Below are 12,629 nucleotides of genomic sequence, written 5' to 3' on the forward strand. Positions count from 1 at the left end.
CCTAAACTTTTTCATTACCTTATGAAAATATCACATAAAATCTAATTCTGTTCTGTAACAAATAAAACAAACAATTAAACTCAAAACACCAAAAATGTCTTTTTCATGTGTGTCAAATTAAAAATTATATGTGTGTAAAGAGATTAGAGTCTCAGTTCAGTTCATGAAAAGTGGGGAGGGAAAAGAAAAAAAAACTCTTCATGTCTTCAAGCACTTCTGTTCATTCCTTTATCAATGGAAGCATGGAATCTCCTCTCAATAGGCTCGTTAGCATGTGAAAGCCTTGTAATTTTCGCCATTCCTGCATGTGACCTTTTAGTCAATCAATCTTTAGAGATACATCTATAATTAGAAAATATGGTATCAATGATCTTATTTCAAGAAAATAACTTTAAACTTTTGTTCCCCCTTTGAACAAACAAACTCATATGACATTGTCTAAATTGCAATCCTTTGATGAGGACACAAACCATGAACTTTAATAAATCTCGTTTATCTAATAAACATAACCTTAGACAAACCTGAGATAAAGCCCAATAAAATAAAAAAAAAAAAAACACAATGTCATCTAAAAAATATCCTTCACACTTTAATTGTGAGGACAACAAAGTTATATTCTCTTATGTAAATGTGTAACAGCATGTTAATATGTGTGTGTGCGTTTATATAACATGCTAATCTCATGTGTATATGTCATTATTAGTATACCTGCTGTGTGTGTGTGCAAGTTGCAAGTAACTAAATGATACCCTTACATTTCTTTCACAATGATATCTCAAAAATGATCAATACATTATTTATAACAACTTCTGACGTATTTTTACTCATGCAGTTTGAGTGACAGCTAATGGCTTCAGATTACAGGACTCCAGCTGTTCTTAATTAACCCTACTCTCGCTTAACATAGATGCCACTGTTTCTCATACAAACAGAGGAAAGCATTTCCTAAACAGCTTCTGCTGAAACATTTCTATGTCACTAAAACTTAACTAGAAACCTTTCTTTAATTTTTACTTTAAAATGACCTCATCTTACTAAAATACATTGCAACTGATGTAACCAATTGCTAGTATCCAAAATAAACTCAAGGAAACATGAAATCCACTTTCCTATAAATAACTGATACTCGAATTACTTTTAAATCCAATATCCCATTCAATATTGTACCTCAATTTTCATCAATTTACAGAAAGGAAGGAAATCACCACCATCTCTGATTCTCTTCACATACTTCTCAGGAAACAAAATTTAATAATTAAGGAGATAGAATACATGTGTACACCAAATCATAAAAGGGAAATAAAAAAAATATTATCACATAAACACATATAGAATTCACAACCAATAACTTTTATCAGAGTTCTGCTTTAACCTGTTGTCCTTTAAACGTTTAATTTTTAAATTTCCTTGAATTTGAATATATTGTGTACAGTCTAAAATATCAGTGCATACATTACTGTATTAATAATCTACAGCAATGACCAAAATATACAATCTTATTTCAGATATTTGATACACCAACACCAAGTCCCTTGTAAACCAATAATTTGAACTGGCACAACTGATTTCACACCTCTGACCGGAAAAGATATGAAACCACCTGTCACCATTCATCAATTATATTTTTATAAATTCCCATTTCTCCTCCGGTAAAGAAAAACAGATCTTTACAAAAATAATGCATATATAAGTATAAAGATATACTTATTCATGACAAATCACTTATGGGACTGAGCATTCAATATATATCATAATCTGATCATATTTCCAATCAATCATTGATAACATTAGACTGAACACACATTGTCCTTTAAAAATATATCTTTACCTTATAAACTGTCAAACTCATCTAAATATAATAACTATAGTCATGAGCTACCAAATTTATTTATACATCACAGATCAAATTCTTATGTAATTGATGCAATCGTTATTTGCAACAATTCAGCTTTATTTAATCAAAATTAAACCAAATCTCTTTATTTCACAATAAACTCACTAAGAATAACCTCCTGACTAAACCTATAACTTAAAAAAACTTATTTTATCAACTTTTGTGTAAATCGATTGTCGAAATATATATCTGTCATCTATGGACACCAGCAATCACATCTTACTTATGAATGCTGAACCTTATCACCATATCCTCATCAATCCTCTAATACAGAAACAGATATGTCTATCATCAAAATATGATGACTAATACTCCTATGCAACATTATAACAAGCTCATTTTAATTAATTAAAAATTTTTTAATATCAATTATTATATTAATGACTATATTTATACTTTTTATCAAAACTCAAATGGAAAAATAGGACAACAACTCTGAAACTTGAATGAAATTTTCATAACATAAATAGCTTGCAATACAAATACTTTTATGTGACATCTGCAATGATTTTACACTCCTACTAGAATAGCTGTAATATGATACTACTGCTGCTGCAAAGAAAATGTCATTTTGGTAACCACACTTTTAAATACCCAGAAACATTTTTATTTTTCCTGGCTTTCAGGATTACTGCGCTTCTAATAAACCATTATTACAGATATATTTCCTTTTTATATAAACTGTCACTTATTCATGGTTTACACATTTTCTTTTACACAAGTGGCCAATTAGCATAAATACCAAAACCCTTACTTTACTTATAGAAGCTAATATGCTAAATCTACTCCTATGATCCAATTACACTATCAAAAGCTTCAATTTAAACCATTTTTTCCCAAATTTAGCTTGCAGCTCTGTGAACAAAAATATCTGCCTCTTTAAATAAACATCATTAAGGAAGTCTGCATCCTGTCTGCTACCACTAAGGCATTTTACATAGGAATGAGAAGAACATTCCTTTTGCCTGCTATTCATTTTAGCAACCTTTAAGTAACTATTTCCCTAACTAACTAACAAATATTCTTTATTTCTTTAACAACTTCGGACAACGCAATCTGACTCTTAAAACTTTTAACCAATTCAACAGGAAATAAAACATAGTCACCTTATGCAAACAGACTTCTGGTATCACCCACAGATCTTCTGGAGGTCCATTCGCTTCTGGTCTGGTCTCCTCCCTTACTTCAGATTCAACGCAATAGAGTTTCACAAGAAGACAGCTCCGCTTCCTTTTCTTGCTCGTTCCCCGATTTTGAAACGAATTTGCGATTTAGCTGTGTTCTTTGTAAATCTTATTTTACGAGTGGCTGGCTCACCATTGTTAAATGTTAAAATGAGGGATTTGTAACTTGAACACAAAGTCTTTCAGAGACCAGAGTAACTCATTTAAAAGGATGTGGTTGTTTATTTAACATTATTGATTTTCCATGAATATTCAAAAATATAAATCAATAAAGGTACAAATCTTAGTTACGTTACAAATGATTACAAAAAATGAACAAATTGATTGTATGTCTGTATGTATGAAAGTATGTGTGTGTCTGTGAAGAGAAAATGGCAGAATGAACCACTCCCGCCTAAAACTCCTTACATAAAGAAATGGGCTGGCCCCACAGTGTGTCCCAATGCTATCTATGATTGGTTTGTTCAAACAATGCTGTAGTCTCTATTTGCTGACTTCCATACCTAGCTGCTTCAGCTAACTCCTCATATATCACAAAGAGAGCACATGTTTCAATCCGGTTGAAACTGGTATTCCAACAGCCTCATTGTAACGCTATGGCTTGAGACATAATGGGATACAGCTGTCTTACCAACTTCTGACTGGGGGGGGATGGTTAGGCATAGAATTCCTGAGAGCAGGACTATAGAATTTCCACTCCAGCCTTGTACGCCTATGCTAGATAATAGAAGATTTCTTTCAATAAGTCTTATCAATATCACATATATAATTTATCTATAGCTTTGATATCTCAATCGCGTCACATCCAATATAGATAATTATTCTTCCCATCATAGCTGGGCCCAAGCCACTCAGAGAATCCTAATCATCACACATTTAGATTGCTCAGAGATTAAACCATCAAAACTACTTATTACACAGTGTCACTGTGCCTGTCCAAAACCTGTCTGTGTGTGACAGGTGCACATTGTAATACCCATCACTGCATATACCTACCTGTTGTTCACTTCAGTGCACCCACCTACCTATGTGAGCGCACGCAGTGTCACTGTGCCTGTCCGGTACCTGTCTGTGTGTGACAGGTGCACATTTGTAATACCCACCACTGCATATACCTACCTGTTGTTCAGAGCACCCACCTACCTACGTGAGCACATGCAGTGTCACTGTGCCTGTCCAAAACCTGTCTGTGTGGGACAGGTGCACATTGTAATACCCATCACTGCATATACCTACCTGTTGTTCACTTCAGTGCACCCACCTACCTACGTGAGCGCAATGCAGTGTCACTGTACCTGTCCGGTACTTGTCTGTGTGTGACAGCTGCACATTGTATTGTAATACCAGTAACTGCATACCTCTCACTGCACCTGTGTGACTGCACATTGTATTAGTCAAGCCAGTATATACCTTTCACTTTCTCCCTCCACCCCATTATGGACAAAACAGGTAGAGGGAGAGGCAGGGGCAGACCCAGAGGCAGGCCACCCGGCAGGTCTTTTCGAGGTCATGCTGACGTGATTTCGTGCAGCCCTGGCCCAAAGTACAGTGCTCAGAAGAAGGCACGTGCCATCAACCCCCAAAATTGTCAGGACGTAGTTGACTATTTAACACAGAACACCTCATCTTTCTCAGCTTCCGCACGGAAGCGTGACATATCTTTCTCCTCCTGCTCTGATTCTGGCATTCCACTTAACACTCAGTCGGCCGCCACCACCAAAGTGCCATCACCCCAGGGCTCAGCGGTGTGGAAAAATGTTTGCGTGTCTGCCTCAGATGAGAGCAGTGCCATCTGTACTCTCTGCCACCAAAAATGGAGCCGTGGAAAGACCAAGACCCGCGTAGGGACAACTACCTTACGAAGGCACATGATTACAAAGCACAAACTACAATGGGATGACCACCTGAGGAAAAGCAGCACACAAAAGCAAAGCCACATACCGCAGTGGAAGTTACCAGGCCACAATTTTTTCTCAAAAAAGGCGATACCTAAACTGTACCATGATGTTGAAAGGCAAGTGGTGACATCTCTGGCACACAGCGTTGGGTCAAGGGTCCATCTGACCACTGATGCCTGGTCTGCAAAGTATGCTCAGGCCTGCCCGAAGACTAAGTCAGTCCCCACACACAGCATCTCTGCTTGCACGCCGTGTGACTGCCTGCCCCAAGACTAAGTCGGTCCCCACACAGCATCTCTGCCTGCAGGCCGCTTGACTGCCTTCTCCGCCACCACCAACAAGGTCCACCAGGACTCCAGGTGGATTCCTGAATTTTTAAGGCCGCTATAATAATTTTATATGTAACCCCCTTTGATGTTGCATGTATAGAGCTCTCTGTACCATCAGCCTGCAAGCAAACAGGATTTAAGCCCGACGAAGGCTGCAAAGCCGAAAGCTCGCTTGTTCTTGATTTAAAACTTCTTGCTTTTACTGATGGCTAACACGGTACAATACCCTACTGCTACTACTGTGTTTCAAAAGTTTTTGAAACTTTTCCATAAAGAAAAATAAACTTTTGCTAGTTTGATAGGTATATGTTGTTTTTATTAATAATCCCCAGCACTGTCTTTACTTCCAAGCCAGTGACTGTAGACTACCGCAGTGTGTCTTACCTGGAGATGGTGGTGGGCTTGTGGGGGACTGGCTGCAAGCTGTCACCGTGGCGGTTTTGCTTCGTATGCTTAGTGTACTTCCTGTGGTCACAAGTTGCTGTATATCATCATGGTCCACACCTTGAGGGCTTAGCGTTGCATTCTGCTTGGCGTGGAGGGTCAGCAATCGGGACTGACAGGTAAGGCTGGCTTCTATTAACAGATAAAATAATACGATTCATAACTATTTTTGCATGAAAAGGCATGGCTTAAAGGACAACTATCCTAAAAAATTGTAACATTTAAACTATATGTGTTCAAGAAGTATAATTCTCGCTGAGTAAAACACACTATAACTTACTTTTCTCCTATGGTGCTGTCAGTTACAGTAAGCAATAAAAAATGACAAATCTGATAGGTTTTTGACTAGTCTATCCTCTAATGGAGGATTCTCATGGGTTTCTTTATTTTCAAAAGCACTTACTGAACATCAGTTGCTCAGTCCAACTGCCAAAATAGTGTGCATATGAGCATATGATGTTTGTATAGATCCTTTGCAAGGATTTCTTTTGGAAAGAATAAAGAAAATACTTGCTGCATGCAAGCTTTGTATTAAAGTCTGTGTCCAGTCTCCACTGCAGTTTACACTCATTATAATGCATGCGTTATGTAACTGACTACTGTGAATCCAGCCAAAACGCTTCTAAATTCTACTCCTTTTGAACAACAACAGATCATATTTAGGTCATCAATTTTCCAATTGTATGGGAATTTTCTTAATATTTATGTTAGGGAGGGTCAGGCCTCAACACAATCTACTTTTGTCAATGTGGGTCAGTTTGGTTGGGGTGCTTCATGGGTGGGACCTAAGTGTCACCATATGGCGGTTCAGATGGACATCGGCTGGCGTCCATGTAAGTTGCATAGTGCTGGGATCCACTGCGTCTCCCATTAAGATGAATGGGAGCGTTTGTCTCAATGCGTTTACCATCAATTGCACAAGCGCAGTCTATATCCCCTTAGGGGCTCAAAACATGATGTGACAATGAACCGACAGGAAATGATGCCAAACGCTTTCTGCTCAGTAGAAGAAAAGTGTTTGACAATAAATAATTTCTCTGCCCAAAAGCAAACTACTGTACTTACGTAATGGGATAAATGGAATATATATTTAGGGTTTACACACACTGTTCCACATTTATTAAAGCATCATTACTGCAATCATGTTAGTCCCCTCCAGTCCTTATACCTTACCTGTGAACATGCTGGAGGACACAGAACATCGGCAGAGAGTCTGTAGGGACTGTACCAGAGCAGCGAGGAGCTCGGTGAGGATGTCATCTCCCTGCCACATTGAGCAATCTGCAATAGGGAATGGCAACAGTCAGAGATGAAGCACAATAGAGATGGGTCATCCTGATTGCTTCCGCCACCAAGCAAAGGAGCCAGGAGATTCAAAAGCTGGGGGAAGCCCATATTGCCCAAAAATTAGATTCTGGAAGAAGGGAAAAGGCTCATACTAGAGATAACACAACCAAAGTTTGACCGAAGCACCAACAGTTCTATTAAGAGAGTTCAACTTAGATACTGATTTCACAGTAGCTGAGGCAATCAGAGAGGGTAAATAGAAGGGTTGGACTGAATCAGCTTCAAACCTTACCCATCGAGCAGGACCCGAAGCAGGACTCCAGTCCAATAATTAGGCCAACCTAGCTGAAGTAAAATAAAACCATATATTGGGAAGTCGAGTTTAGGTTGTTTTGCAGTCATTTTAAAAACATAAATTTAAGATACTCGCATTTAAAAATTGCACTTGCATGGCCACTGGCCAGCATTACTTTAGTATCTCACTATTGCAATGACAGATCGTATCAAGTGTTACATATAGAGTGCGTGGAGGGGGGGGGGGGGGGGCAATGTAAAACCTGCACCGGGGCCCATAGCTACGCCACTGCTTGTGTCACTTCAAGTTCATTTTAAGAGGATCACTTACCGGTATCTATGTTGAAGCACAGTGTAATGTTCTGGTAGGTGATCACTGGGCACCCGTTAGCCTGCCCTGGGGTACTGCGTCCAAGAATAAAGAGTGGAGCATTGCCCTCTCCTGGACTACAAAGGCTGGCAGAGATGTTCACATCCCTAGGAAAAAAAGTAGATACTAATGAAATAATGCTGCAGTGGGATGATTCTGTCACTTTATTATGTCCTTTACTTGTTTGATTTTGGAAAGATATAATTACATACATGAGCCTGGCCAAAAAATGCGTTGCCTTGGATTCCAGTAATGCTGTTTCTTAATGTATGTCCTCTTGCTTCCAGAAACTTAAAGGGAATCTGAAAGGGAGAGTTATATGGAGGCTGCCACATGTATTTCCTTTTAAACAATACTAGTTGCCTGGAGGTCCTGCTAATCATTCTGGCATCAGTAGTGTCTAAATCACACACCTGAAAAAAAGCATGCAGCTAATCCAGTCAGATTGTTGTCAGAAACATCTGATCTGCTGCATGCTTTTAAGGGTTTATGGCTGAAAGTATTAGAGGCAGAGAATCGGCAGGATAACCAGGAATTGTTTAAAGTGAACCTCCGGACTAAAATTCTACTCAGCAGAACTGAAAAGGCTTGGTGTTTCTTTAACAGTTTCACAGCATCAGAATTTTGTTTTTCTTATCCAAGCCTCATTTTGTGGCTGCACTGAAGCTAAGCTCCGCCCCATCAAAGAAAACTGCCTGGGCATTTTTCCCCTGATACTGTGCAAAGCATGATGGGATTTTTGATGTTGTTGTTCTGGTTGCCTAGCAACTGGGTGAGGTGATCAGGACACAGGACAGTTGGAACTGTGTCTCATGCTCCCTGTCACCTTCTTTCAACCAAAAAGATGGCTGCCGTCATGAAATCACAAACATTTGCCTGTTCTTTTAAAGCAAGGTGGGTAAGAGATTATATTACTGTGAGGAAACGCGGAAAAGCCGCCATCTCTCGAGGTGAGGCGGCTGTTTCCGCGTCCAGCATGGCGTCACAACGCGGAAAAAACGCCGCATGCCGCATGGGCAGTGCGGCGGAATCCGCATTGGTAACGGCGGAATATACATCAGAGGCGACCCCCGCATTAGATACATTGCAAAACAGTACTGGTGTGGCTGGGACTGATAGTCCACCAAGATTCAGACTTACACGCGCGCGAGCACAGAGGCAGAGTTTAAATAGCAGTTATAAGGGTGTCGGCTGACCAGCTGGGTCAGCTGACAAATTCCACTGCTCCCATTGGACCAGCAATTAGGGAGGTCCTGGAGAGGTCCTAGAGTATATATACTGCTGGTTGTTCACTTGCTCCTTGTCTGGCGTTGCGTTCACATATGTGGGAGCACCCAGATCCGTAGTTAGATCCGTTAGTGTGCCGGGACCAGCTGGAGCTGTAATCCTACACTAAGCTAGATTCTGTTGATAGCTAAAGTACTAGTTTGATTGTGATTATCTGTTATGACTTTTGCCTGCCTTGACTATCCTCCTGAACTCTGATCTTGCACCTCGATATTTCTGATACTCTGTTGCCGAACCCCGGCTCGTTCCTTGACTCTGCTTCTGCCTCCTGATTTTGTACCCCGATATTTCTGATACCCCGTTGCTGAACCCTGCCTGTACTTTGACTCTGCCTTTGCCTCCTGATCCTGTACTTTATCTGTCCGTGTGTGTACGACCTGGCTTGTCCGACCTCGAGAACCGACCTTACCGTTAGAGGCGGTTCCTCGCTCTGTTAGCGATCCTTCCTCCTGAGGGTCACTTTCAGATATCCCTTCCTACTGTCAGTCTGACTCCTCCCGTCTTGGAGAGCTCAGGTCTGCGGAAGGAATCTGTACAGTACTCCTTACTGCATTGAGGCCTTGTCCTCTTAGTGTTACAGTTACACCAAACACTACACTCTACTCAGGCGATCAGAGGTTAGTTTGTATATCGGATTATCGGTGAGACTGCAGTTCACTTATAATCTGGTATATATCTGTATTTCCGGTGATACTGCAGATCACCGGTAATCAGATACTCTCTGCGCCCACCGATCGTTACAGAACGCCAGACCAAAAAACAAAATGGACGCAAACACTGGTCGTCTGGGTATGCTTGCCACTTCGGTGGATAACCTCCATCAAGCACTGGGCCAGCACAAAGCTTTGATTGATGCCCTTTCAGGCTCTGTGCAAACCCTCCAGACGTCAGTTGATTCAGTGCGATCCCCTTCTAGTGATGACATACGTATGCCTGTACCTGATAAATTTTCCGGCCACAAGTCTGACTTCCGGAATTTCAAGAGTAGAGTGTTGTCATACTTCGAGTTAAGACCCCGATCCTCGGGGACTGAGACCCAACGGGTCATTTTCATTAAAACACTGTTAACTGGTGATTCCCAGTCCTGGGCATACAACCTGTCCCCCACTAATTTAGCTCTGACCTCAGTCGAGGAATTTTTTAAGGCTATGGCCGTAATATACGACGACCCTGACCTTGCGGCAACTCCAGAGCGGAAGCTCAAACTTTTGCGGCAAGGCAGAGGGTCGGTCGACGATTACGCAGCAGAATTTCGTAGGTGGTCTGTTACTGCCAGATTCGACAATTTTGCTCTGATGGATTATTTTCTATCTGGGTTGTCGGAGGAGGTCTCTGATTTGATGCTAACCTTACCCGAGCCCGCAACAGTCGATGAGGCCATATCATCGGCCATCAGAGTCGATCGTCGACTACGCCATCAGAGGCAGACTAGGGGCAGTCACCGGGTCAGGGTGACTTCGTATGTGGCACCTTCTGGTACACCCGCAGTAACGGCATCTCCACCGGTGTCACCCTCTCCAGCCTCACCACCACCCGAACCCATGCAAATTGGTCGATCAAGATTGACCCAGGTGGAACGTAGGCGGAGAATAACAGAACAACTGTGCCTGTATTGTGCAGAAGCAGGGCACAGGGTGCGAAACTGCCCTAACAAGTCGGGAAACGGGTCTGCCTAGGAGTAGTGGGGGGTGACACCCTAGGCACTTCATTCTCACCCCAAAAAGAGAAGAAGTTACTTCTCCCCTGTACTATTACGTGGGATGATAAGTCTGTGGACACTGAAGCTTTTATTGACTCTGGCTCAGCGGCCAATTTTATGAACCTTGAATTTGCTCGGGAGTTGGGTATTCCTCTCACTCCAGTAAGTCCCCCCATTCAGGTCACGGCAGTAGACGATTCCCCGCTGCAACGGGATCGTCCCCTGTCTCAGACTCCGCAGGTGAGGGTTACGATAGGGGTATTGCATGGGGAACAGCTACAGTTTTTCGTTTTGAACATGTCAACCTCCACTATTATCTTAGGCATGCCTTGGTTACAGGCCCACTCTCCACAAATCGACTGGGCCACGGGTGAGGTAACCAGATGGTCTGATCGTTGTCACCAACAGTGTCTAGGAAAGGTGACATTGGGTCAGACCAAGGTGTACGTGGAGGGTGTTCCCGAGGTGTATTCCGATTTTTCTGATGTCTTTTGTCCCAAGTCTGCTGATCAATTACCTCCTCATCGCCCGTTCGATTGCCCCATTGATCTCCGTGCTGGTTGTATGTCCCCTAGGGGTCACCTGTATAACTTGTCCGGTCCCGAGAAGTTGGCCATGCAGGATTACATTCGTGACAACCTGGCCAAGGGGTTTATTCGGCCCTCTCGGTCACCTGCTGGGGCCGGTTTCTTTTTCGTTAAGAAAAAAGACGGGGGTCTTCGACCTTGTATCGACTACCGAGGTCTCAATAAAATCACGGTGAAGAATCGCTATCCGTTACCATTGATAGACGACTTATTCACGCAGGTCACTACTGCAAAGATCTTTTCTAAGTTAGATCTGAGGGGGGCATACAACCTAATCCGCATTAGAAGGGGCGATGAATGGAAGACGGCCTTTAACACACCCGACGGGCATTACGAATACTTAGTGATGCCCTTCGGGTTGTGCAATGCGCCCGCCGTCTTCCAGGAACTAATCAATGAGGTATTCCGGGAGGTATTGGGTAAATTCGTACTGGTATACCTCGATGATATATTAATTTATTCCAATAACCTCCCCGAACACAGGGTCCATGTGAAATTTGTCCTAAACAAATTAAGACAGAATAGACTCTACGCCAAGTTAGAAAAGTGTATTTTTGAGGTGACATCCGTCACGTTTCTGGGGTATGTGATTTCTACCTCAGGTCTGTCAATGGACCCTGCTAAAGTCACAGCTGTCCTAGAATGGCCGCAACCTGTGGGCCTGAAAGCCCTCCAGAGATTCCTGGGTTTTGCAAATTATTATAGGAGGTTTATAAAAGGGTACTCCACGATCATTGCACCCCTTACCAGTCTCACAAAAAAGGGGGCAGATACTACCCACTGGTCTCCGGAGGCTCAGAATGCATTTTCTAGTCTGAAAAAATTGTTTTGTTCCGCACCAATCCTGAGACATGTCGACACCGCTTATCCGTTCATTGTTGAGGTCGATGCCTCGGAGGTCGGGGTAGGGGCTGTGCTGTCTCAGCGATCAGGGTTACAGGGAAGACTACACCCCTGTGCGTACTTTTCCCGTAGGTTCTCTCCGGCGGAGAGAAACTACGATATAGGCAACAGAGAGCTCCTGGCCATTAAATTGGCATTTGAGGAGTGGCGCCACTGGTTGGAGGGGGCAGAGCACACGATCACTGTTTACACCGACCACAAGAACTTGGAGTACATCGAGGGGGCTAAGAGGCTTAGTCCCCGTCAGGCCCGGTGGTCCTTGTTTTTTACGAGATTCAGGTTTATAATCACATACACTCCAGGTAGCAAAAACATCAAGGCAGATGCCCTCTCCAGGTGTTTCGAACCTGAGACAGCACAGCCCCCCACACCTGAATCCATCATTCCGCAGAAACTGGTGATAGCTGCCACGGAGTCTTGGGAAGAGTGGACAGAGATCTTGGGTCCCTTTCA

General features: G+C 42.4%; 2 protein-coding genes across 4 annotated transcripts in view; one reads left to right on the plus strand and one right to left on the minus strand.

Moving 5' to 3' along the window:
• The window catches only part of LOC137524479 (uncharacterized), a 128,483-nt gene that overhangs the window by 97,923 nt on the left and 17,931 nt on the right, over positions 1-12,629 (plus strand). The gene's annotated exons all lie outside the window — the stretch shown is intronic.
• The window catches only part of LOC137524478 (uncharacterized), a 110,634-nt gene that overhangs the window by 54,795 nt on the left and 43,210 nt on the right, over positions 1-12,629 (minus strand). For all 3 annotated transcript variants that reach the window (XM_068244391.1, XM_068244392.1, XM_068244390.1), the window contains exons 5-7: positions 7,662-7,807; positions 6,923-7,030; positions 5,690-5,881 (exon numbers count right to left, since the gene is read on the minus strand). In XM_068244391.1, coding sequence (XP_068100492.1) covers positions 5,690-5,881; positions 6,923-7,030; positions 7,662-7,807 — 446 coding nt within the window. The remainder of the gene's footprint in view (positions 1-5,689; positions 5,882-6,922; positions 7,031-7,661; positions 7,808-12,629) is intronic.

Source organism: Hyperolius riggenbachi, chromosome 7, assembly GCF_040937935.1.
Source record: "Hyperolius riggenbachi isolate aHypRig1 chromosome 7, aHypRig1.pri, whole genome shotgun sequence".
NCBI lineage: Eukaryota > Metazoa > Chordata > Amphibia > Anura > Hyperoliidae > Hyperolius > Hyperolius riggenbachi.